Below are 25301 nucleotides of genomic sequence, written 5' to 3' on the forward strand. Positions count from 1 at the left end.
AATTTTTACCCAAAATTTTTCCCCATTTTTTCCCAATTTTCTCTTCAAAAATTCAAATTTTTTGCCCAATTTTCCCCAATTTTTTCTTCAAAAATTCACATTTTTTCCCGATTTTCCCCCAATTTTTCCTTCAAAAATTCAAATTTTTTGCCCATTTTTCCCCCCAAATTTTCATTAATTTTTCCTTCCAAAATTCGATTTTTTTTCTCCATTTTTTGCCCATTTTTTGCCATTTTCCCCCAATTTTTCCTTCAAAAATTCAATTTTTTCCCCCTAATTTTCCCCAATTTTTCCCTTCAAAAATTCAATTTTTTCCCCGTTTTTTCCTCAATTTTTTCCCAATTTCCCCCAATTTTCCCATCAAAAATTCCCATTTTTTCCCCAATTTTCCCAATTTCCCCCATTTTCCCCCCAAAAATTCCACATCGCCAAAAAAAATCCCAAATAAATCCATTTATTTCTCTTTATTTCCCTGATTTTTTCATTTTCCATCTCTCCTAGAAAAAAAATTAAAATTAAAATTTTTTAATTTTTTATTTCCAAAATTTTGGGGATTTTTTTTTTTTTGCTTTTTCCACCCCAAAATTCTGGAATTTAAAAAAAAAAACCCAAAAAAAAATTCATTTTTTTCTTTTTTTAACGTGAAATTTTCCACTTTTAAAACCCCAAAAAAATTAAAATAAATTGAATTTTTAACGGTCATTTTTATAATTTTTTTTTTAATATTTATAATTATTTACACCCGGAAAAAAAAAATAAAATTTTCTTTTAAATTTAAATTTTTTTTTTTTCTTTTTTTGGTTAAAAAAAATGGAATTTTTAGAATTCCAAAATTTCGGGCCAAAAAATGCCCGAAATGGGTCAAAAAGTGCCAAAAATGGAGAATTTTGCAGCCGTTTTTTTTGCTTCGCTTTTCCTGGACCTGAAAAAGAAAAAAAAAATTGAATTTTTGGAGGAATTTTGGACAAAAAATTGGGGGAAAAATTCAAATTTTTTTTGAAATTTTATTCCAAAATTTTCTCGATTTTTTTCCCCCAATTTTTCCCTTAAAATTCCCATTTTTTGCCCCAAAAATTCCCATTTTTTTAACCCAAAGATTCCCAATTTTTTACCCAAAAAAATTCAAATTTTTCCCCAAAAATTCCACATTTTTACCCAAAAAATTCGATTTTTTTCATAAAAATGTCAATTTTTTTCCCCAAATAATTCCCAATTTTTACCCAAAATTTCCCATTTTTTAACCCAAAAATTCAAATTTTTACCCCAAAAATTCCCATTTTTAACCCAAAAAATTCCAAATTTTTACCCAAAAATTCACATTTTTTGCCCAAGAATTCCCATTTTTAACCGAAAAATTCCAAATTTTTACCCCCCAAAAATTCCATTTTTTCCCCCCAAAATCCCAAATTTTTCCTCCAAAAAAATCGCATTTTTAACCCCAAAAATTCCCATTTACCCCCAAAAATTCCCAATTTTTCCCCCCAAAATTTGCATGTTTTACCCAAAAATTCCTTTTTTTAACCCAAAAATTCCCAATTTTTAACAAAATAATTTTCAATTTTTCATCCAAAACTTCCAAATTTTAACCTTAAAATTCCCATTTTTTAAACCAAAAAATCCCATTTTTTTTTCCCCAAAAAATTCCCAATTTTTTCCCAAAAATTCCCAATTTTAACCTAAAAAATTCTTTTTTTAACCCCAAAAAATTCCCAATTTTTAACCCATAAATTCTCAATTTTTCACCCAAAAATTCCCATTTTTAACCGAAAAATTCCCATTTTTTACCCCCAAAATTCCAAATTTTTTCCCCAAAAAATTGTTTTACCCCCAAAAGTCCTAATTTTAACCCAAAAATTCCCAATTTTAACCCAAAAATTCCCTTTTTCTAACCCCAAAAGTTCCAAATTTTTACACAAAAAATCCCAAATATTTACCCAAAAAAATCCACATTTTTCACCAAAAAAGTCCCGATTTTTAAACTCAAAAAATTCCAAATTTTTAACCCAAAAATTCCCATTTTTAGTCATTTTTTCTCCAATTTTTCCTTCAAAAATTCGAATTTTTTCCCCATTTTTTGTCCAATTTTTTCCCCATTTTTTCCCAAATTTTGCCCATTTTATTCTCTTTTTTTTGCCATTTTCCCCCAATTTTCCCCCAATTTTCCCTCGAAAAATTCGATTTTTTTCCCCATTTTCCCAATTTTCACCCAATTTCCCCCAAATTTTCACTTTTTTTCCCAATTTCCCCCAATTTTTCCTTCAAAAATTCAAATTTTTTCCCCATTTTTTGCCCGATTTTCCCCCAATTTCCCCCAAATTTCCACATTTTTTCCTTCAAAAATTCGAATTTTTCCCCATTTTTCCAATTTTTTCCCAATTTCCCCAAAATTTTTCCTTCAAAAATTCGAATTTTTTCCCCATTTTTCACCCAATTTTTTCTCAGTTTTTTCCCAATTTCCCCAAAATTTTTCCTTCAAAAATTCGAATTTTTTCCCCATTTTCCCAGTTTTTTCCCAATTTTCCCCAAATTTCCACATTTTTTCCCAATTTCCCCCAAATTTTCCCCAAAATTTTTCCTTCAAAAATTCGAATTTTTTCCCCATTTTTCACCCAATTTTTTCTCAGTTTTTTCCCAATTTTCCCCAAATTTTCCTTCAAAAATTCGAATTTTTCCCCATTTTTTGCCCAATTTTTTGCCATTTTTCACCCAATTTTTCCTTCGAAAATTTGAATTTTTTCCCCATTTTTTGTCCAATTTTTTGCCATTTTCCCCCCAATTTTCCCTCCAAAAATTCAAATTTTTTCCCCATTTTTCCAATTTTTTCCCAATTTTTCCCCAAATTTTCACCACATTTTTTCCCAATTTCCCCAAAATTTTTCCTTCAAAAATTCGAATTTTTCCCCATTTTTTGCCATTTTTCACCCAATTTTTTCTCCAAAAATTCGAATTTTTTCCCCATTTTTTGCCCAATTTTCCCCAAATTTCCACCACATTTTTTCCCAATTTCCCCCAAATTTTCCCCAAAATTTTTCCTTCAAAAATTCGAATTTTTTCCCCATTTTTCACCCAATTTTTTCTCAGTTTTTTCCCAATTTCCCCAAAATTTTTCCTTCAAAAATTCGATTTTTTCCCCCATTTTTTCCCAATTTCCCCCAAATTTTCCCCAAATTTTCCTTCAAAAATCCGAATTTTTTCCCAAATTTTTGTCCAATTTTTTGCCATTTTTCCCCCAATTTTTCCTCCAAAAATTCAAATTTTTTCCCCATTTTTCCAATTTTTTCCCCATTTCCCCCAAATTTTCACATTTTTTCCCAATTTCCCCAAAATTTTTCCTTCCAAAATTCGAATTTTTTCCCCAAATTTCCACATTTTTTCCTTCAAAAATGCGAATTTTTCCCCATTTTTTGCCATTTTTCACCCAATTTTTCCTCCAAAAATTCAATTTTTTTCCCCATTTTCACCCAATTTTCCCCAAATTTTCCCCAATTTTTCCTCCAAAAATTCGAATTTTTTCCCCATTTTTTGCCCAATTTTCCCCAAATTTCCACATTTTTTCCCAATTTCCCCCAAATTTTCCCCAAAATTTTTCCTTCAAAAATTCGAATTTTTTTCCCCATTTTTCACCCAATTTTTTCTCAGTTTTTTCCCAATTTTTCCTCCAAAAATTCGAATTTTTTCCCAATTTTCACCCAATTTTCCCCAAATTTTCCTTCAAAAATTCGAATTTTTCCCCATTTTTTGCCATTTTTCCCCCAATTTTCCCTCCAAAAATTCAAATTTTTTCCTCATTTTTCCAATTTTTTCCCCATTTTCCCCAAATTTTCACATTTTTTTCCCAATTTCCCCAAAATTTTTCCTTCCAAAATTCGAATTTTTTCCCCAAATTTCCACATTTTTTCCTCCAAAAATTCGAATTTTTCCCCATTTTTTGCCATTTTTCACCCAATTTTTCCTCCAAAAATTCGAATTTTTTCCCCATTTTTTGCCCAATTTTCCCCAAATTTCCCCCCAAATTTTCCCTTCAAAAATTCGAATTTTTTTCCCCATTTTTCACCCAATTTTTTCTCAGTTTTTTCCCAATTTTCCCCAATTTTTCCTCCAAAAATTCGAATTTTTTCCCAATTTTCCCCAAATTTTCCCCAATTTTTCCTTCGAAAATTCGAATTTTTCCCCATTTTTTGCCCAATTTTTTGCCATTTTTCACCCAATTTTTCCTCCAAAAATTCAATTTTTTTCCCCATTTTTTCAATTTTTTCCCAATTTTTTCCCAATTTCCCCCAAATTTTCACTTTTTTCCCCAATTTCCCCCAATTTTTCCTTCAAAAATTCGAATTTTTTCCCCATTTTTTGCCCAATTTTTTCTCAGTTTTTTCCCAATTTCCGCAAAATTTTTCCTTCAAAAATTCGATTTTTTCCCCCATTTTTTCCCAATTTCCCCCAAATTTTCCCCAAATTTTCCTTCAAAAATTCGAATTTTTCCCCATTTTTTGCCCAATTTTTTGCCATTTTTCCCCCAATTTTCCCTCCAAAAATTCAAATTTTTTCCCCATTTTTCCAATTTTTTCCCCATTTCCCCCAAATTTTCACTTTTTTTCCCAATTTCCCCAAAATTTTTCCTTCCAAAATTCGAATTTTTTCCCCAAATTTCCACATTTTTCCCTTCAAAAATTCGAATTTTTCCCCATTTTTGCCATTTTTCACCCAATTTTTCCTCCAAAAATTCGAATTTTTTCCCAATTTTCACCCAATTTCCCCCAAATTTCCCCAATTTTTCCTTCAAAAATGTGAATTTTTCCCCATTTTTTGCCCAATTTTTTGCCATTTTTCACCCAATTTTCCCCCAATTTTTCCTTCAAAAATTCGAATTTTTTTCCCATTTTTCACCCAATTTTTTCTCAGTTTTTCCCAATTTTCCCCAATTTTTCCTCCAAAAATTCGAATTTTTTCCCAATTTCCCCCAAATTTTCCCCAAATTTTCCTTCAAAAATTCGAATTTTTTCCCCATTTTTTGCCCAATTTTTTGCCATTTTTCACCCAATTTTTTCCTTCAAAAATTCAAATTTTTTCCTCATTTTTCCAATTTTTTCCCCATTTCCCCAAATTTTCACATTTTTTTCCCAATTTCCCCAAAATTTTTCCTTCCAAAATTCGAATTTTTTCCCCAAATTTCCACATTTTTTCCTTCAAAAATTCGAATTTTTCCCCATTTTTGCCATTTTTCACCCAATTTTTTCTCCAAAAATTCGATTTTTTTCCCCATTTTTCCAATTTTTTCCCAATTTTTTCCCAATTTCCCCAAAATTTTTCCTTCAAAAATTCGAATTTTTCCCCATTTTTTTGCCCAATTTTTTGCCATTTTTCACCCAATTTTCCCTCCAAAAATTCAATTTTTTCCCCATTTTTCACCCAATTTCCCCCAATTTCCCCAAATTTTCACATTTTTTCCCAATTTCCCCCAATTTTTCCTTCAAAAATTCAATTTTTTCCCAATTTTCCCCCAATTTTTCCTTCAAAAATTCGAATTTTTTCCCCATTTTTTGCCCAATTTTCCACATTTTTTCCCAATTTCCCCCAAATTTTCCCCAAAATTTTCCCTTCAAAAATTCGATTTTTTTTCCCCATTTTTCACCCAATTTTTTCTCAGTTTTTTCCCAATTTCCCCCAATTTTTCCTTCAAAAATTCGAATTTTTTCCCCATTTTCCCAATTTTTTCCCCATTTCCCCAAATTTTCACATTTTTTCCCAATTTCCCCAAATTTTCCTTCAAAAATTCGAATTTTTCCCCCATTTTTTGCCCAATTTTTTGCCATTTTTCCCCCAATTTTCCCTCCAAAAATTCAAATTTTTTCCCCATTTTTCCAATTTTTTCCCAATTTTCCCCAAATTTTCACATTTTTTCCCAATTTCCCCAAAATTTTTCCTTCCAAAATTCGAATTTTTTCCCCATTTTTGCCCATTTTTTTGCCATTTTTCACCCAATTTTTTCTCAGTTTTTCCCCAATTTTCCCTCCAAAAATTCGATTTTTTTCCCCATTTTCCCCCAAATTTTCCCCAAAATTTTTCCTTCCAAAATTCGAATTTTTTTCCCCATTTTTCACCCAATTTTTTCTCAGTTTTTTCCCAATTTTCCCCAATTTTCCCTCCAAAAATTCAAATTTTTTCCCCATTTTCACATTTTTTCCCAATTTCCCCAAAATTTTCCCTCCAAAAATTCAAATTTTCCCCAATTTCCCCCTCCAAAAATTCCATTTTTCCCCCATTTTTCACCCGATTTTCACCAAATTTTTTTTCCCAATTTCCCCCGAATTTCCCCCATTTTTTTTACCTTTTTTTTTTCACGCCTCCTGCTCGTTTTTCCGGGAAAATTCCGGAATTTTTCCGCACTCGAAATTCCTGGAAAATCCTTCGGCCATCAGCGCCTCCTCCAGCCTCTTCCTCACCTGCTGCACTCGCTCCTCCTGTTTCCTGACCAAAATCCCCGTTTTTTCACCCAAAAATACCAAATTTTTTACCCCAAAAAATCCATTTTTTCATTAAAAAAAAAATTCCGATTTTTCCCCCCAAAATTCCCTTTTTTTTCCCTGAAAAAATCCGTTTTTTTCGCTCAAAAATCCCATTTTTTGGTCAAAAAAAATCGATTTTTTTTACCCAAAATTTTCAAAATTTTGGTGAAAAATATTCACATTTTTAACCCTAAAAATACCCATTTTTTACCCCTAAAAATTCAAATTTTTCCCCCCAAAAATACAAATTTTTCCCCAAAAATTTCAATTTTCTTGCCCAAAAATTAGATTTTTCTCCTGAAAAATCCAATTTCTTCACCCCAAAAATTCCCATTTTTCAACCCAAAAAAATCCCCAATTTTTGCTAAAAATTCCCATTTTTTACCCCAAAAAAACCCCAAATTTTTACCCCAAAAATTCCCATTTTCCCACCTAAAAATTCAAAATTTTCACCCAAAAATGCCCATTTTTCCCCCAAAATTTTCACTTTTTTCCCCAAAAATTCCCATTTTTTCCCCCCAAAAAAATTTGATTTTTTTTTCCCCAAAAAATTCCCGTTTTTCCCCTAAAAATTCAAAATTTTCCCAAAAAAATTCACATTTTTCCCGCAAAATTCCAATTTTTTTCCCGCAAAAATTGATTTTTTTTCCCCAAAAATTCCAATTTTTTTCACCAAAATAATTTGGTTTTTTTTTCCCAAATATTGCAATATTTTCCCCAAAAAATTCCCATTTTCCCCCCCAAAATTCGAATTTTTTAGGAAAAAAAAATCAAATTTATGACAAAAAAATTGGAATTTTTTTGAAAAAAAAATGGTAATTTTTGACCAAAAAATTTGGATTTTTTAGGGGAAAAATAGGAATTTCTGACCAAAAAAAATGGAATTTTTTGACCAAAAAAGTCAAATTTTTTGATGTAAAGTGGTAATTTGTGAGCAAAAAAATTGAATTTTTTGGTGAAAAATGTGAATTTTTCACCAAAAAATATGAATTTTTTTGGGAATAAATTTTAATTTTTTGGGCTTAAAAAACCGTTTTTTTGGCAGAAAAAAATCGAACTTTTTGGCAAAAAAAATTGGAATTTTTTTGTGAAAAAAATCGAATTTTTTGGCCAAAAATCCAATTTTTCGGGGAAAAAAAAATCGCCAAATATTTGGAATTTTTTGACCAAAAATGACAACTTTTGGGGGAAAAAAATTCGCATTTTTTGGCAAAAAAAATCAAATCTTTTAGCAAAAAAAATCAAATCTTTTAGTAAAAAAAATCAAATTTTTGGAGAAAAAATTAATTTTTTTGCCGAAAGAATCCAATTTTTGGGCAAAAAAATTTGAATTTTTTGGGCTAAAAAATCGAATTTTTGGACTGAAAAAAGGGGATATTTTGGTGATAAAATATCGGGTTTTTTTTTTGACCAAAAAAATTGGAATTTCTTGACCAAAAAATAAGATTTTTAAGGGAAAAAGTCGAATTTTTGACAAAAAAGTAGAATTTTTGGCCAAAAAAATCCGAATTTTTTGGGGAAAAAAATCAAAGTTTTTGTCAAAAAAATCGAATTTTTAGGAAAAAAAAAAGGAAATTTTTGGGGATAAAAAAATGGCAATTTTTGACCCCAAAAAATTTGATTTTTTTTGAGAAAAAAAGTGGATTTTTTGATGAAAAAGGGGAATTTTTGGAGGCTAGAATAGAATTTTTTGGGGGAAAAAATCGAATTTTTTAGCAAAAAATGGTAATCTTGGATGATGAAAAATGGCAATTATTGACAAAAAATTAGATTTTTTTTGCAAATAATGGTAATTTTTGACAAAAAAATTGGACTTTTTTTGGAAAAATATTGGATTTCTATAGAGAAAAAAATCGAATTTTTTGGTGAAAAAAAATTGAATTTTTTGAGAAAAAAATCGAATTTTTGGACCGAAAAAAGGGAATTTTTTGGCGAAAAAAATCAGAATTTTGAGCAAAAAATGGGATTTTTTGGCGCTAAAACATCGGATTTTTTCGGGGTAAAAACCGACATGTTCAGTGAAAAGAGTGGAATTTTTTGGGTGTAAAAAATGCAATTTTGGGACTCACCGGATGTCGTCGTCGGTGACCACGAAGGCCCTGCAGAGGGGTTGGGATGTGTTGAGCCAAATTCCCGGATTTTGGGGTAAAAATGGGAATTTTTGGCAAAAAAATGGGAATTTTTTGGGAAAAAAAAATTGGAGATTTTTGGGGTAAAAATGGGAATTTTTGTGGAAAAAAAATTGGAGATTTTTGGGGTAAAAATGGGAATTTTTGTGGAAAAAAAATTGGAGATTTTTGGGGTAAAAATGGGAATTTTTGTGGAAAAAATTGGAATTTTTTGACAGAAAAATACGATTTTTAAGGGAAAAAAATAGATTTTTTTTGACAAAAAAAGTGGAATTTTTAGCTAAAAAAAATCTGAATTTTTTGGGGAAAAGAATCGAATTTTTGACCAAAATAATCGAATTTTTTAGCAAAAAATGGTAATGTTGGATGATGAAAAATGGCAATTATTGGCGAAAAATTCGAATTTTTTTTGCGAATAATGGTAATTTTTGACCAAAAAAATTGGACTTTTTTTGGAAAAATATTGGATTTTTTGAGAAAAAAAAATCGAATTTTTTGGTGAAAAAAAATTGAATTTTTTGGTGAAAAAAATCGAATTTTTGGACCGGAAAAAGGGAAATTTTGGCGAAAAAAATCAAAATTTTGAGCAAAAAATGGGATTTTTTGGCGCTAAAACATCGGATTTTTTCGGGGTAAAAACCGACATGTTCAGTGAAAAGAGTGGAATTTTTTGGGTGTAAAAAATGCAATTTTGGGACTCACCGGATGTCGTCGTCGGTGACCACGAAGGCCCTGCAGAGGGGTTGGGATGTGTTGAGCCAAATTCCCGGATTTTGGGGTAAAAAATGGGAATTTTTGGCAAAAAAATTGGAGATTTTGTGGAAAAAAAATTGGAGATTTTTGGGGTAAAAATGGGAATTTTTGTGGAAAAAAAATTGGAGATTTTTGGGGTAAAAATGGGAATTTTTTGGGAAAAAAAATTGGGGATTTTTGGGGTAAAAATGGGAATTTTTGTGGAAAAAATTGGAATTTTTTGACAGAAAAATACGATTTTTAAGGGAAAAAAATAGATTTTTTTTGACAAAAAAAGTGGAATTTTTAGCTAAAAAAATCCAAATTTTTTGGGGAAAAAAATCGAATTTTTTAGCAAAAAATGGTAATCTTGGATGATGAAAAATGGCAATTATTGGCGAAAAATTCGAATTTTTTTGCGAATAATGGTAATTTTTGACAAAAAAAATTGGATATTTTTTGGAAAAATATTGGATTTCTTTAGAGAAAAAAAATCGAATTTTTTGGTGAAAAAAACCGAATTTTTGGACCGAAAAAAATCAGAATTTTGAGCGAAAAAATGGGATTTTTTGGCGATAAAACATCGGATTTTTTCGGGGTAAAAACCGACATGTTCAGTGAAAAGAGTGGAATTTTTTGGGTGTAAAAAATGCAATTTTGGGACTCACCGGATGTCGTCGTCGGTGACCACGAAGGCCCTGCAGAGGGGTTGGGATGTGTTGAGCCAAATCCCCGGATTTTGGGGTAAAAAATGGGAATTTTTGGCAAAAAAATGGGAATTTTTGTGGAAAAAAAATTGGAGATTTTTGGGGTAAAAATGGGAATTTTTTGGGGAAAAAATTGGGGATTTTTGGGGTAAAAATGGGAATTTTTGTGGAAAAAATTGGAATTTTTTGACAGAAAAATACGATTTTTAAGGGAAAAAACTAGATTTTGTTCACAAAAAAGTGGAATTTTTAGCTAAAAAAAATCCAAATTTTTTGGGGAAAAGAATCGAATTTTTGACCAAAATAATCAAATTTTTTAGCGAAAAATGGCAATTATTGGCGAAAAATTCGAATTTTTTTTGCGAATAATGGTAATTTTTGACCAAAAAAATTGGACTTTTTTTGGAAAAATATTGGATTTTTTGAGAAAAAAAAATCGAATTTTTTGGTGAAAAAAATTAGATTTTTTGGTGAAAAAAATCGAATTTTTGGACCGGAAAAAGGGAAATTTTGGTGAAAAAAATCAGAATTTTGAGCGAAAAAATGGGATTTTTTGGCGCTAAAGCATCGGATTTTTTCGGGGTAAAAACCGGCATGTTCGGTGAAAAGAGTGGAATTTTTTGGGTGTAAAAAATGCAATTTTGGGACTCACCGGATGTCGTCGTCGGTGACCACGAAGGCCCTGCAGAGGGGTTGGGATGTGTTGAGCCAAATCCCCGGATTTTGGGGTAAAAAATGGGAATTTTTGGCAAAAAAATTGGAGATTTTGTGGAAAAAAAATTGGAGATTTTTGGGGTAAAAATGGGAATTTTTTGGGAAAAAAAATTGGGGATTTTTGGGGTAAAAATGGGAATTTTTGTGGAAAAAATTGGATTTTTTTGACAGAAAAATACGATTTTTAAGGGAAAAAAATAGATTTTTTTTGACAAAAAAGTGGAATTTTTAGCTAAAAAAATCCGACTTTTTTGGGGAAAAAAATCGAATTTTTTAGCAAAAAATGGTAATCGTTGATGATGAAAAATGGCAATTATTGGCGAAAAATTCGATTTTTTTTGCGAATAATGGTAATTTTTGATAAAAAAAATTGGAGTTTTTTTGGCAAAATATCAGATTTTTTGAGAAAAAAAAATCGAATTTTTTGGTGAAAAAAATCGAATTTTTTTGTGAAAAAAATCGAATTTTTGGACCGGAAAAAGGGAAATTTTGGCGAAAAAAATCAGAATTTTGAGCGAAAAAATGGGATTTTTTGGCGCTAAAAGATCAGATTTTTTCGGGGTAAAAACCGGCATGTTCAGTGAAAAGAGTGGAATTTTTTGGGTGTAAAAAATGCAATTTTGGGACTCACCGGATGTCGTCGTCGGTGACCACGAAGGCCCTGCAGAGGGGTTGGGACGTGTTGAGCCAAATCCCCGGATTTTGGGGTAAAAAATGGGAATTTTTGGCAAAAAAATGGGAATTTTTGTGGAAAAAAAATTGGAGATTTTTGGGGTAAAAATGGGAATTTTTTGGGAAAAAAAAATTGGAGATTTTTGGGGTAAAAATGGGAATTTTTTGGGGAAAAAATTGGGGATTTTTGGGGTAAAAATGGGAATTTTTGTGGAAAAAATTGGATTTTTTTGACAGAAAAATATGATTTTTAAGGGAAAAAACTAGATTTTTTTTGACAAAAAAGTGGAATTTTTAGCTAAAAAAAATCCGAATTTTTTGGGGAAAAGAATCGAATTTTTGACCAAAATAATCAAATTTTTTAGCGAAAAATGGCAATTATTGGCGAAAAATTCGAATTTTTTTTGCGAATAATGGTAATTTTTGACCAAAAAAATTGGACTTTTTTTGGAAAAATATTGGATTTTTTGAGAAAAAAAAATCGAATTTTTTGGTGAAAAAAATCGAATTTTTGGACCGGAAAAAGGGAAATTTTGGCGAAAAAAATCAGAATTTTGAGCGAAAAAATGGGATTTTTTGGCGCTAAAGCATCGGATTTTTTCGGGGTAAAAACCGACATGTTCAGTGAAAAGTGTGGAATTTTTTGGGTGTAAAAAATGCAATTTTGGGACTCACCGGATGTCGTCGTCGGTGACCACGAAGGCCCTGCAGAGGGGTTGGGACGTGTTGAGCCAAATTCCCGGATTTTTCTCCACGGCCGCCGAGTTCTGCCCCGTGATGGGAGCGGAGCCGCTGTGCAGGGCGCTGGCCACGGCCGAAAGCAACGACTCCGTGCTGGCTCCGGGGCCGACTCCTGCAAAAAATTCCCAAATTTTCATCAAATCCCAAATTTCCTAAAATGAGGATTTTTGTCCCGGTGAAAATCCCATTTTTTTCCGCGAAAAAATGGCGTTTTCCGGGTGAAAAAACGAGTTTTTTCGCCCGAAAAATGCGATTTTTTGTCTTCAAAAATTCAATTTTTCTCACCAAAAAATCCAATTTTTCCTCAAAAATCCTCAATTTTTTTCTCCCAAACACTTGACTTTTCCTCAAGAAAAATTCTAATTTTTTCCCCGAAAAACCATTTTTCCCACTTTTCTGGCCAAAAAATCCCAATTTTTTTTAACCCCAAAAAATCCCTTTTTCGCTGAAAAAAATCCCATTTTTCCTGCCAAAATTCCCACTTTTTTCTCAAAAGAATTCCCATTTTTTACCCCAAAAAATCCCTTTTTCGCTGAAAAAAAATCCCATTTTTTTCTCAAAAGAATTCCCATTTTTTACCCCAAAAAATCCCATTTTAGCTGAAAAAAAAATCCCATTTTTCCTGCAAAATTCCCATTTTTCTCCCCAAAAATTCCCTTTTTTAAAACCAAAATTTGCATTTTTTCCCATCTAAATTTGCATTTTTCCCACCCAAATTTGCATTTTTTTGGGAGTGGAACTGCTGGCCACGGCCGAAAGCAACGACTCCGTGCTGGCTCCGGGGCCGACTCCTGCAAAAAATTCCCAAATTTTCATCAAATCCCAAATTTCCCAAATTTATCATTTTTGTCCCGGTGAAAATCCCATTTTTTTCCGCGAAAAAATGGCGTTTTCCGGGTGAAAAAACGAGTTTTTTCGCCCGAAAAATGCGATTTTTTGTCTTCAAAAATTCAATTTTTCTCACCAAAAAACCCAATTTTTCCTCAAAAATCCTCAATTTTTTTCTCCCAAACACTTGATTTTTCCTCAAGAAAAATTCTAATTTTTTTCCCCAAAAAACCATTTTTCCCACTTTTCTGGCCAAAAAAATCCTGGTTTTTTACCCCAAAAAAATCCCATTTTCCTGCCAAAATTCCCATTTTTTTCTCCCCCAAAATTCCCTTTTTTAAAACCAAAATTTCATCTTATCCCTCCAAAAATTTCCATTTTTTTCCACTAAAAGTCACTTTTTCTCCCCAAAAAAACCCAATTTTTTCCTCAAAAAATGCCATTTTTCCCCCCAAAATTTGCATTTTGCCCCCCAAAATTTTCCTTTTTTCCTCAAAAAAATTCCACTTTTTTCCCCCAAAAAACATCACTTTTTTTTTCCCAAAAAACCACTTTTTTTCCCACTTTTCTGGCCAAAAAAACGCCATTTTTTTCTCAAAAGAATTCCAATTTTTTACCCCAAAAATCGGTATTTTATACCCAAATATTCCCATTTTTACCCACTATTTTCCCACCCATAAAAACACTTTTTCCCCAAAATATTTTTTTTCCGAAAAAAACCCAAATTTTGCGCCAAAATTCCCATTTTTTTCCTCAAAACAATTCCCATTTTTTCCCCCAAAAAAATCGCTTTTTTTTCCCCAAAAAATTAAATTTTTCCCAGCAAAAATTCCTGTATTTCCTACCAAAATTTCCCATTTTTTATTTTAAAAATTTCCATTTTTTTTTAACCCAAAAACTTCCCGTTTTTTCTCCAAAAATTCCCATTTTTGGGGCCAAATTCGAGGATTTTCCCCCCAATTTTCCCCCATTTTATTCTCATTTTTCACCCAATTTTCCCTCAATTTTTCCTTCAAAAATTTGAATTTTCTGCTCATTTTTCCCCCATTTTTTCTTCATTTTCCCCCAAATTTTCCCTTCAAAATTTTGATTTTTTTTGCCCATTTTTGGCCCAATTTTTCCCCATTTTTTTCTCATTTTTCACCCAATTTTTCCTTTAAAAATTCGAATTTTTTTCCCAATTTGTCCCCATTTTATTCTCAATTTTCCCTATTTTTCCCCCAAATTTTTCCCATTTTATTCTCATTTTTTCTTCATTTTTCCTTCAAAAAATTCGAATTTTTGGCCCATTTTTGTTTCACCCAATTTTTCCTTTAAAAATTCGAATTTTTTTCCCAATTTTTCCCCATTTTATTCTCAATTTTTCCCCCAAATTTTTTCCCATTTTATTCTCATTTTTTCTTCATTTTTCCTTCAAAAAATTTGAATTTTTGGCCCATTTTTTGCCCATTTTTTGCCCATTTTTCAGCCAATTTTTCCCCGATTTTCACCAAATTTTCACCAAATTTTCACCCAATTTCCCCCCAAATTTTCCCCAATTTTTCCCCAATTTTTGCCCAATTTTCCCTGTTTTTACCCCATTTTTCCTCACCTTGAAGCCCTTTGGGCAGCTCCATGCATTTGATGATTTCTTCACTCACGTCTGAAGCGCTCAGTCCCTGCAGCCGCTTCTCCCAAAAAAGCTGCCAAAAAAAATTGGGAATTTTTAACCAAAAAATCCAAATTTTACCCCAAATTTTTTCCTGATTTTCATTCCAAGTCTTCCCCAATTTTTCCTGATTTTTTCCCCAAGATTTTTTGATTTTTGTCACATTTTTAACCCAATTTTTCATCCAAAAATCCGAATTTTTTTGACCCAATTTTTCCCAAATTTTCCCATTTTTCCCAATTTTTTCTTTATTTTTATCTTAATTTTTCCCCAATTTTTCCTAAATTTTTTCTACATTTTCTCCTTAATTTTACCCAATTTTTCCTAATTTTTTCCTGATATTTTCCCAATTTCCACCCCAATTTTACCTGTTTTTTTTTTCCATTTTTTTGCCAATTTTCCCCCAATTTTCCCCATTTTATTCCAATTTATCCCAAATTTTTCCCTAATTTTCCCCCAAATTTTTCCTGATTTTTTTCCCTTTTTTTTTCTTTTTTTTTTTAATTTTTTCCCCAATTTTTCATCATTTTTTCCTAATTTTTCCCATTTTTTTCTAATTACTCCCCATTTTTTCCCAATTTTTTTCCCAATTTTTCCCCATTTTTAATCCAATTTTTCATAATTTTTCCCACAAATTTTCCCCCAATTTTCCCTCAATTTTTCCCATTTTATTCTCTTTTTTTTTTCATTTTTCACCCAACTTTTCCCCATTTTTTCCTTCAAAAAATCTCATTTTTTTGCTCATTTTTCCCCCAAATTTTCTCCCAATTTTTCCTCATTTTTTTCCTAAATTTTCCCCAATTTTCCCCATTTTTTCCCATTTTTATTCCATTTTTTTGCCATTTTTCCTCATTTTTTCCTATTTTTTCCCAAAATTTCCCAATTTTTCCTCTAAATTCTCCCCCATTTTTTCCAAATTTTCTCAATTTTTCCCATTTTTCTCCAATTTTTCCCCAGTTTTCCCCCCATTTTCTCCCATAATATTCTTATTTTTTAACCCAATTTTTCCCAATTTTTCCCTCAAAAAATTCAATTTTTTTCCCATTTTTCATCCATTTTCCCGCCAATTTTTCCCTCAAAAAATTCAATTTTTTTGCCCATTTTTCATCCGTTTTCCCCCATTTTTTCACCGTTTTTCCCCCAATTTTTCCCTCAAAAAATTCAATTTTTTTGCCCATTTTTCACCGTTTTCCCCCCAATTTTTCCCTCAAAAAAATCAAATTTTTTTCCCATTTTTCATCCGTTTTCCCCCCAATTTTTCCCTCAAAAAAATCAAATTTTTTTCCCATTTTTCGTCCATTTTCCCCCCAAATTTTTCCCTCAAAAAATTCAATTTTTTTGCCCATTTTTCATCCGTTTTCCCCCATTTTTTCACCGTTTTCCCCCCAATTTTTTCCTCAAAAAAATCAAATTTTTTCCCCATTTTTCATCCATTTTCCCCCCAATTTTTCCCTCAAAAAAATCAAATTTTTTCCCCATTTTTCATCCGTTTTCCCGCCAATTTTTCCCTCAAAAAAATCAAATTTTTTCCCCATTTTTCATCCATTTTCCCCCCAATTTTTCCCTCAAAAAAATCAAATTTTTTCCCCATTTTTCATCCGTTTTCCCGCCAATTTTTCCCTCAAAAAAATCAAATTTTTTCCCCATTTTTCATCCGTTTTCCCGCCAATTTTTCCCTCAAAAAATTCAATTTTTTTGCCCATTTTTCATCCGTTTTCCCCCCAATTTTTCCCTCAAAAAAATCAATTTTTTTGCCCATTTTTCATCCGTTTTCCCGCCAATTTTTCCCTCAAAAAATTCAATTTTTTTGCCCATTTTTCATCCGTTTTCCCCCATTTTTTCCCTCAAAAAATTCAATTTTTTTGCCCATTTTTCATCCGTTTTCCCCCATTTTTTCACTGTTTTCCCCCCAATTTTTCCCTCAAAAAAATCAAATTTTTTCCCCATTTTTCATCCGTTTTTCCCCCAATTTTTCCCTCAAAAAATTCAAATTTTTTGCCCATTTTTCATCCGTTTTCCCCCATTTTTTCACCGTTTTTCCCCCAATATTTCCCTCAAAAAAATCAATTTTTTTCCCATTTTTCATCCATTTTCCCCTCAATTTTTCCCTCAAAAAATTCAATTTTTTTGCCCATTTTTCATCCATTTTCCCCCATTTTTTCACCGTTTTCCCCCCAATTTTTCCCTCAAAAAAATCAAATTTTTTCCCCATTTTTCATCCGTTTTCCCGCCAATTTTTCCCTCAAAAAATTCAATTTTTTTGCCCATTTTTCATCCGTTTCCCCCCATTTTTTCACCGTTTTCCCCCCAATTTTTCCCTCAAAAAAATCAAATTTTTTTCCCATTTTTCATCCGTTTTCCCCCCAATTTTTCCCTCAAAAAAATCAAATTTTTTCCCCATTTTTCATCCGTTTTCCCCCCAATTTTTCCCTCAAAAAATTCAATTTTTTTGCCCATTTTTCATCCGTTTTCCCCCATTTTTTCACCGTTTTCCCCCCAATTTTTCCCTCAAAAAAATCAAATTTTTTTCCCATTTTTCATCCGTTTTTCCCCCAATTTTTCCCTCAAAAAAATCAAATTTTTTTCCCATCTTTCATCCGTTTTTCCCCAAATTTTTCCCTCAAAAAATTCAATTTTTTTGCCCATTTTTCATCCGTTTTCCCCCATTTTTCCACCATTTTCCCCCCAGTTTTTCCCTCAAAAAATTCAATTTTTTTCCCATTTTTCGTCCATTTTCCCCCAATTTTTCCCTCAAAAAATTCAATTTTTTTGCCCATTTTTCATCCGTTTTCCCCCCAATTTTTCCCTCAAAAAAATCAAATTTTTTCCCATTTTTCATCCGTTTTCCCGCCAATTTTTCCCTCAAAAAATTCAATTTTTTTGCCCATTTTTCATCCGTTTTCCCCCATTTTTTCACCGTTTTTCCCCCCAATTTTTCCCTCAAAAAAATCAAATTTTTTTCCCATTTTTCATCCGTTTTCCCCCCAAATTTTTCCCTCAAAAAATTCAATTTTTTTGCCCATTTTTCATCCGTTTTCCCCCATTTTTTCACCGTTTTCCCCCCAATTTTTCCCTCAAAAAATTCAATTTTTTTGCCCATTTTTCATCCGTTTTCCCCCATTTTTTCACCGTTTTCCCCTCAATTTTTCCCTCAAAAAAATCAAATTTTTTCCCCATTTTTCATCCATTTTCCCCTCAATTTTTCCCTCAAAAAAATCAAATTTTTTCCCCCATTTTTTCACCGTTTTTCCCCCAATTTTTTCCTCAAAAAAATCAAATTTTTTCCCATTTTTCATCCGTTTTCCCCTCAATTTTTCCCTCAAAAAATTCACATTTTTTGCCCATTTTTCATCCGTTTTCCCCCATTTTTTCACCGTTTTCCCCCCAATTTTTCCCTCAAAAAAATCAAATTTTTTCCCATTTTTCATCCGTTTTCCCCTCAATTTTTCCCTCAAAAAAATCAAATTTTTTCCCCATTTTTCATCCGTTTTCCCGCCAATTTTTCCCTCAAAAAATTCAATTTTTTTGCCCATTTTTCATCCGTTTTCCCGCCAATTTTTCCCTCAAAAAATTCAATTTTTTTGCCCATTTTTCATCCGTTTTCCCCCATTTTTTCACCGTTTTCCCCCCAATTTTTCCCTCAAAAAATTCAATTTTTTTGCCCATTTTTCATCCATTTTCCTCCCAATTTTTCCCTCAAAAAAATCAAATTTTTTCCCCATTTTTCATCCGTTTTCCCGCCAATTTTTCCCTCAAAAAATTCAAATTTTTTTCCCATTTTTCATCCGTTTTCCCCCATTTTTTCACCGTTCTCCCCCCAATTTTTTCCTCAAAAAAATCAAATTTTTTCCCCATTTTTCATCCGTTTTCCCGCCAATTTTTCCCTCAAAAAATTCAATTTTTTTGCCCTTTTTTCATCCGTTTTCCCGCCAATTTTTCCCTCAAAAAATTCAATTTTTTTGCCCATTTTTCATCCGTTTCCCCCCATTTTTTCACCATTTTCCCCCCAATTTTTCCCTCAAAAAAATCAAATTTTTTCCCCATTTTTCATCCGTTTTCCCCCCAATTTTTCCCTCAAAAAATTCAATTTTTTTGCCCATTTTTCATCCGTTTTCCCCCATTTTTTCACCGTTTTCCCCCCAATTTTTCCCTCAAAAAAATCAAATTTTTTCCCCATTTTTCATACGTTTTCCCGCCAATTTTTCCCTCAAAAAATTCAATTTTTTTGCCCATTTTTCATCCGTTTTCCCCCATTTTTTCACCGTTTTCCCCCCAATTTTTCCCTCAAAAAAATCAAATTTTTTCCCCATTTTTCATCCGTTTTCCCGCCAAATTTTTCCCTCAAAAAATTCAATTTTTTTGCCCATTTTTCATCCGTTTTCCCGCCAATTTTTCCCTCAAAAAATTCAATTTTTTTTCCCATTTTTCATCCGTTTTCCCGCCAATTTTTCCCTCAAAAAATTCAAATTTTTTGCCCATTTTTCATCCGTTTTCCCCCCAATTTTTCCCTCAAAAAAATCAAATTTTTTCCCCATTTTTCATCCGTTTTCCCCCCAATTTTTTCCTCAAAAAAATCAAATTTTTTCCCCATTTTTCATACGTTTTCCCGCCAATTTTTCCCTCAAAAAATTCAATTTTTTTGCCCATTTTTCATCCGTTTTCCCCCATTTTTTCACCGTTTTTCCCCCAATTTTTCCCTCAAAAAAATCAAATTTTTTCCCCATTTTTCATCCATTTTCCCCCCAATTTTTCCCTCAAAAAAATTCAATTTTTTTTCCCATTTTTCATCCGTTTTCCCCTCAATTTTTCCCTCAAAAAATTCAATTTTTTTGCCCATTTTTCATCCGTTTTCCCCCATTTTTTCACCATTTTCCCCCCAATTTTTCCCTCAAAAAAATCAAATTTTTTTCCCATTTTTCATCCATTTTCCCCTCAATTTTTCCCTCAAAAAATTCAATTTTTTTGCCCATTTTTCATCCGTTTTCCCCCAATTTTTCCCTCAAAAAAATCAAATTTTTTCCCCATTTTTCATCCATTTTCCCCCCAAATTTTTCCCTCAAAAAATTCAATTTTTTTGCCCATTTTTCGTCCGTTTTCCCCCATTTTTTCACCGTTTTCCCCCAATTTTTCCCTCAAAAAATTCAATTTTTTTGCCCATTTTTCATCCGTTTTCCCCCATTTTTCCCTCAAAAAAATCAAATTTTTTCCCATTTTTCATCCATTTTCCCCTCAATTTTCCCCTCAAAAAATTCAATTTTTTTCCCCATTTTTCATCCGTTTTCCCCCATTTTTTCACCGTTTTTCCCCCAATTTTTTCCTCAAAAAACTCAAATTTTTTGCCCATTTTTTGTCCGTTTTCTCCCCAAAATGTGGGAATTTTTAACCCCTTACCTGCCGCGGCTGCTCGCTCAGTCTCTGCGGGTCGCTCCTGACTTTGTTCCCCGGGTGATTCGTGATTTTCGTCACCGGCTGCTTAAAAATGGAGGCGGTCTGGCGGATGGGGAGAGTCGTGTTCAGGTCCGGTTTGCCCTGGAAAATTTGGGAAAAAAATTTGGGAAAAGTTAGGAAAAAATTTGGGAAAAATTGGGAAAAAAAACCGGGAGAAATTTGGTGGAAATTTGGGGAAAAACGGGCAAAAAATGGTAAAAAATCGGTTGAAAAATAAGATTATTATGGGGGAGAATTGGGGAAAAATCGGGAGAAATTTGGGGGGAAAAAGGAGGAAAAACGGGCAGAAAATCGGTTAAAAAATAAGATTATTATGGGGGAAAATTGGGGAAAAAAGGAGGAAAAATGGCAAAAAATCGGTTAAAAAATAAGATTATTATGGGGGAAAATTGGGGAAAAATTGGGAAAAAAAGCGGGAGAAATTTGGGGGAAAAAGGAGGAAAAACGGGCAAAAAATGGTAAAAAATCGGTTAAAAAATAAGATTATTATGGGGGAAAATTGGGGAAAGAAGGAGGAAAAATGGCAAAAAATCGGTTAAAAAATAAGATTATTATGGGGGAAAATGGGGAAAATTGGGAGAAATTTGGTGAAAAGTTGGGGAAAAAAGAAGGAAAAACCAGCAAAAAATCAGTTAAAAAATAAGATTATTATGGGGGAAAATTGGGGAAAAATTGGGAAAAAAAAGCGGGAGAAATTTGGGGAAAAAAGGAGGAAAAACGGGCAAAAAATGGCAAAATATCAGTTAAAAAATAAGATTATTATGGGGGAAAATTGGGGAAAAAAGGAGGAAAAATGGCAAAAAATCGGTTAAAAAATAAGATTATTATGGGAGATAATGGGGAAAATTGGGAAAAAATCGGGAGAAATTTGGGGGAAAAAGGAGGAAAAACAGGCAAAAAATGGCAAAAAATCGGTTAAAAAATAAGATTATTATGGGGGAAAATTGGGGAAAAAAGGAGGAAAAATGGCAAAAAATCGGTTAAAAAATAAGATTATTATGGGAGAAAATGGGGAGAAATTTGGGGGAAAAAGGAGGAAAAACGGGCAAAAAATGGTAAAAAATCGGTTAAAAAATAAGATTATTATGGGAGAAAATGGAGAAATTTGGTGGAAATTGGGGGAAAAAAGGAGGAAAAATGGGAAAAAATGGGCAAAAATGTTCAAATTTTGAAGGAAAAATTGTGGGGAAAAGAGAAAAAATGATGAAAAAATGGGGAAAATTGAGGGCAAATTGGGAAAAAATGGGGAAAAATTGGATAAAAATTGGATAAAAATTGGATTAAAATGACATAAAATTTGAGAAAAAAATGGGGAAAAAATTGGGGGAAAACAAGCAAAAAATGGGCAAAAAATTCGAATTTTTGAAGGAAAAATTGGGGGAACATCGGGTGAAAAATGAAGAATAAATTGGGAGAAAATGGGAATAAAATTGGGGGGAAACTGGGGAAAAATTGGATGAAAATTTGGGGAACAAAGGGCAAAAAATGGGCAAATAATTCAAATTTTTGAAGGTAATACTGGAGAAAAAAATGAAGAAAAAATGAGAATAAAATGGGGGAAACTTGGGGGAAACCTGGGGGAAATTGGGTAAAAACTGGATGAAAATTGGGGGAAATTGGGGAAAAATTTGGAACATAATTAAAATATATAAAATAATAAAAAATTTGAATTTTTTTGAGCAAACCTTGTTTGTGTTGAGGGTGTCATTGAGGGGAAAAAAAGGCGGGAAAATCATGAGGGGGGGAAAAAAGGCGGGAAAATGTTTCATGAGGGGAAAAATTAGGAGAAAAATTTGGAATAAATTGGATTAAAATGGGATAAAATTGGAAAAAATGGGGAAAATTGGGGAAAAATTGGGGGAAATTTGAGATAGCTGGGGGAAAAGATAAAAATTGGGGGAAAATGGGAAAAAAATTGGATAAAATTGGATTAAAATGGGATAAAAATTGAGCAAAAACTGAGGAAAAATGGGACAAAATTAGGAAAAAATGAGAAAAATTAAGGAAAAAGTGGGGAAAGTTTGATATAAAAATGGGGGGAAATTGGGGAACAATTTTGGAAAAATTGGGGGGAAATTGGGGAAAAGTGAGAAAAAATAAGGAAAATTGAGAACAAAATGGGGAAAATTTGATATAAAAATGGGGGGAAACTGGGGAACAATTTTGGAAAAATTGGGGCAAAATTGGATAAAATTGAGAAAAAATGGGGAAAATTGGGGGAAAATTGGGGAAAAATTTGGAAAAAATTGGGATAAATATGGGGGAAAAATTAGATTAAAATTTGATTAAAATGGGATAAAAATGGGAAAAAAATTGAGAAAAAATTGTGAAAAAATGGGAAAAAAATGTGAAAAATTGTGGGAAAATTGGGGAAAAGATGGGGAAAATTGGGGAATAAATCAGGATTAAAATAATATTAAATCAATGATAAAGAATTGGAATTTTTGGAGCAAACCTTGTTGGGGTTGAGGGCGTCGTTGCGCAGTTTCTGTTTGTTCTTCTGCAGCTTGCTGGGCATCATCTTCCCTGTGCGGAAATCAAAGGAGCTCAGGTCCACCGAGTTCCCCAGGTACCGAGCCAGCTGCGGTTTGCTGCGGAATTTCTTCCCACTCGGGCTAAAAAATTTAAATATTTGGAATTATTGAGGAAAATATGGGAAAAGACCAAAAAAAAATCGGGATTTTTGGTGAAAAAACGGAGAAAAAAGGTGAATTTTTGGCGATTTTACGGGGTTTTTTTGGAGGAATAAATTGAATTTTTGCAGATTTTTTGGGGATTTTGGAGGGAAAAAATTGAATTTTTCACGGATTTTTTTGGGGAATTTTTAAGGGATTTTCAGGGATTTTTTCAATTTTTTTACAGAATTTTTGTGAATTTTTTTTTGGATTTTTATGGAATCCTTGGCGAATTTTTTTCAATGATTTTTGGGGATTTTTTGGGGATTTTCTCAGAATTTTTAACTAAATTATTGGGATTTTTGGGGGAATTTTTCAGGATTTTTTCAGAATTTCTTGGCAACTTTTTGAGAATTTTAACCAAATTTTTAGGGAATTTTCTGAGAATTTTTTGTGGATTTTGTCGGAACTTTTTGAGATTTTTTGGATAATTTTTTGGGAATTTTTTCAGGGAATTTTGGAGAATTTTTTGAGAAATTTTTGCTGAATTTTTGTGGAGTTTTTGGGGATTTTTTTTGGGATTTTCTGGAAGGAGCTCAGGTCCACTGAGTTCCCCAGGTACCGAGCCAGCTGTGGCTTGCTGGGAATTTCTTCCCACTTGGGCTGGAAAATTAAAATATTTTGGGAATTTTGGGATTTATTGAGGAAAATATGGGAAAAGACAAAGAAAAAAGGGATTTTTGGTGAAAAAAACTGAGAAAAAAGGTGAATTTTTGGCAATTTTACGGGGGATTTTGGAGGAATAAATTGAATTTTTGGAGGATTTTTTGCGTATTTTTGTCAGGTTTTAATGGGAATTTTTAGAGAATTTTTGGGGATTTTTTGGGATTTCTAGAGAATTTTTTAGGGTTTTTTTCAGAATTTTTATGGATTTTTTGTGACTTTTTCAGGATATTTACGCAATTCTTGGAGTTTCTTTAAGAATTTTTAGAGAAGTTTTTGGGATTTTTTGAGAATTTTTAGAGAATTTTTTAGAGAATTTTTTGAGAATTTTTACCAAGTTTTTGGGATTTTTTTTACAGTTTTGGGGATTTTTTTGAGATTTTTTACCAGATTTTTCAGGGATTTTTTCCAAATTTTGTGTCAATTTTTTAGGAATTTTTTGTGACTTTTTAAGGATTTTTTGAGAATTTTTAGAGATTTTTTTGGGATTTTTTGAGGAGGTTTTGGGGACATTGTGGGGATTTTTTTGAGAATTTTGGGGATTTTAAAGAATTTTTAGGGGATTTTGGGGGATTTTTTTAGGGATTTTTTGAGAATGGGAATTTTATGAGGCAAACTGAGGGATTTTAGGAGAGCAAAATGGAAATTTTGGGGAGAAATGAGAATTTAGGGGATAAAATTGGAATTTTAGATAAAAACGAGAATTTGGGGGGAAAATGGGGATTTTAGGTAAAAAATTAAGATTTTTAGGCAAAAATTGAGAATTTAGGGGGGAAAATGAGAATTTTAGGGGATAAAAGGGGACTCTTAGGTTAAAAATGGAAATTTTCGGTGAAAAATTGAAAGTGTGAGGGATAAATGGGACCTTTAGGTTTAAAATGGACATTTTTAGGTAAAAAAATGAGGATTTTAAGGGGATAAATGGGAATTTTAGGTAAAACGTGAGAATTTAGGGGGATAAAATGGGGATTTTGGGGGGGGAAATGGCGATTTTAGGGCATAAAATGGGGATTTTTAGGTACAAAATGAGAATTTAGGGGGGAAAAGGAAATTTTAGGTCAAAAATGAGAATTTAGGGGGGTAAAATGGGGATATTAGGGGGGAAAATGAGGATTTTTATGTACAAAAATGCGGATTTTTAGGGGGTAAAATGGGGATTTTTGGGGGGGTGGGGGGGAAATGGGCATTTTGACCCAAAAAAATGGAAATTTTTGGGGGAAACCTGAGAGTTAAGGAGGGAATATATGAATTCAGGTGGCTAAAATGAGAATTTTAGGGGAAAAAAACCCAAATTTTAATAAAAAAATCTCTAAAATTCCTTTTAAAACCCCGACCCGGAATCACCTCCCGCACCCCCCCCCCCCCCCCCGCCGCTTTTCCCATCGCGCGCCTTCAAAAACCCCCTCAAAAAAAACCAAAAAAAACCAAAAAAAAACCAAACCCCCTCAAATACCAACTTAAAAAAAAACCCCGCATACCTAAAATAATAAACATCGCTTTTCCCCGCGCTTAAACCGGATTTTCGGATCACTTCTTCCTTCTTCCAGCCGGGCGGTAACGCCGGGCAATCCGTTCTGCCGGGTTTCTCCATAATCGCTTCGAAAACTTTTAGAAATCCGATTTTTCGATGGTTTTGTTGGGTTTTTTTTTTGCCGTTTCTATTTGATTTGGGTTTCTCCCGTCGGCTCGGGTGGTTTAGGTGAAGGTTTGGAGGCGGTTTTGGCGGCGTTTTTTATTTTTTTTAATTTTCCTGGGGAGACGTTTCGGTGTTGTCGCGTCGTTCCCCCCCCCCTCCCCCCCCCTTCCCTTGCGAAGGGGCGGGGCGGTGATGGCGGAGGGCA

General features: G+C 32.4%; 1 protein-coding gene across 4 annotated transcripts; it reads right to left on the reverse strand.

Annotated features, from left to right (window-relative positions):
- Positions 1-438: 438 nt before the first annotated feature.
- On the reverse strand, positions 439-25282 carry LOC146763923 (methyl-CpG-binding domain protein 2-like). Of its 4 annotated transcripts, XR_014951353.1 has the most exons (9): positions 24939-25264; positions 22578-22737; positions 20066-20203; positions 14618-14708; positions 12133-12310; positions 11417-11446; positions 9335-10753; positions 8573-8602; positions 6324-6465 (listed from the first exon to the last, which is right to left on the reverse strand). XR_014951353.1 is itself a non-coding variant. In XM_085566785.1 (8 exons), exons 1-7 carry the CDS (start codon positions 25049-25051, stop codon positions 6336-6338), a joined length of 840 nt encoding a protein of 279 aa, XP_085422911.1. In that variant the 5' UTR covers positions 25052-25264; the 3' UTR covers positions 439-924; positions 6327-6335. The 4 variants fall into 4 exon arrangements, 2 of the variants coding, with proteins under 2 accessions (XP_085422911.1, XP_085422912.1); XM_085566785.1 differs by lacking the exons at positions 8573-8602; positions 9335-10753 and adding an exon at positions 439-924 and having other exon boundaries at positions 6327-6465; XR_014951354.1 differs by lacking the exons at positions 8573-8602; positions 9335-10753; positions 11417-11446 and adding an exon at positions 439-924 and having other exon boundaries at positions 6327-6458.
- Between the last annotated feature and the right edge of the window lie 19 nt (positions 25283-25301).

Source organism: Lonchura striata, chromosome Z (genome assembly GCF_050655825.1).
Source record: "Lonchura striata isolate lonStrDom1 chromosome Z, ASM5065582v1, whole genome shotgun sequence".
NCBI lineage: Eukaryota > Metazoa > Chordata > Aves > Passeriformes > Estrildidae > Lonchura > Lonchura striata.

Coding starts and splice junctions, on each gene's coding strand:
- LOC146763923 (XM_085566785.1), bottom strand. CDS start 25,051: ATGGAGAAACCCGGCAGAACGGATTGCCCGGCGTTACCGCCCGGCTGG. Junction 22,738..24,938: donor AGCGATGTTTATTATTTTAG/GTATGCGGGGTT, acceptor TAAATTTTTTAG/CCCGAGTGGGAAGAAATTCC. Junction 11,447..12,132: donor GTCACCGACGACGACATCCG/GTGAGTCCCAAA, acceptor ACCCCTCTGCAG/GGCCTTCGTGGTCACCGACG.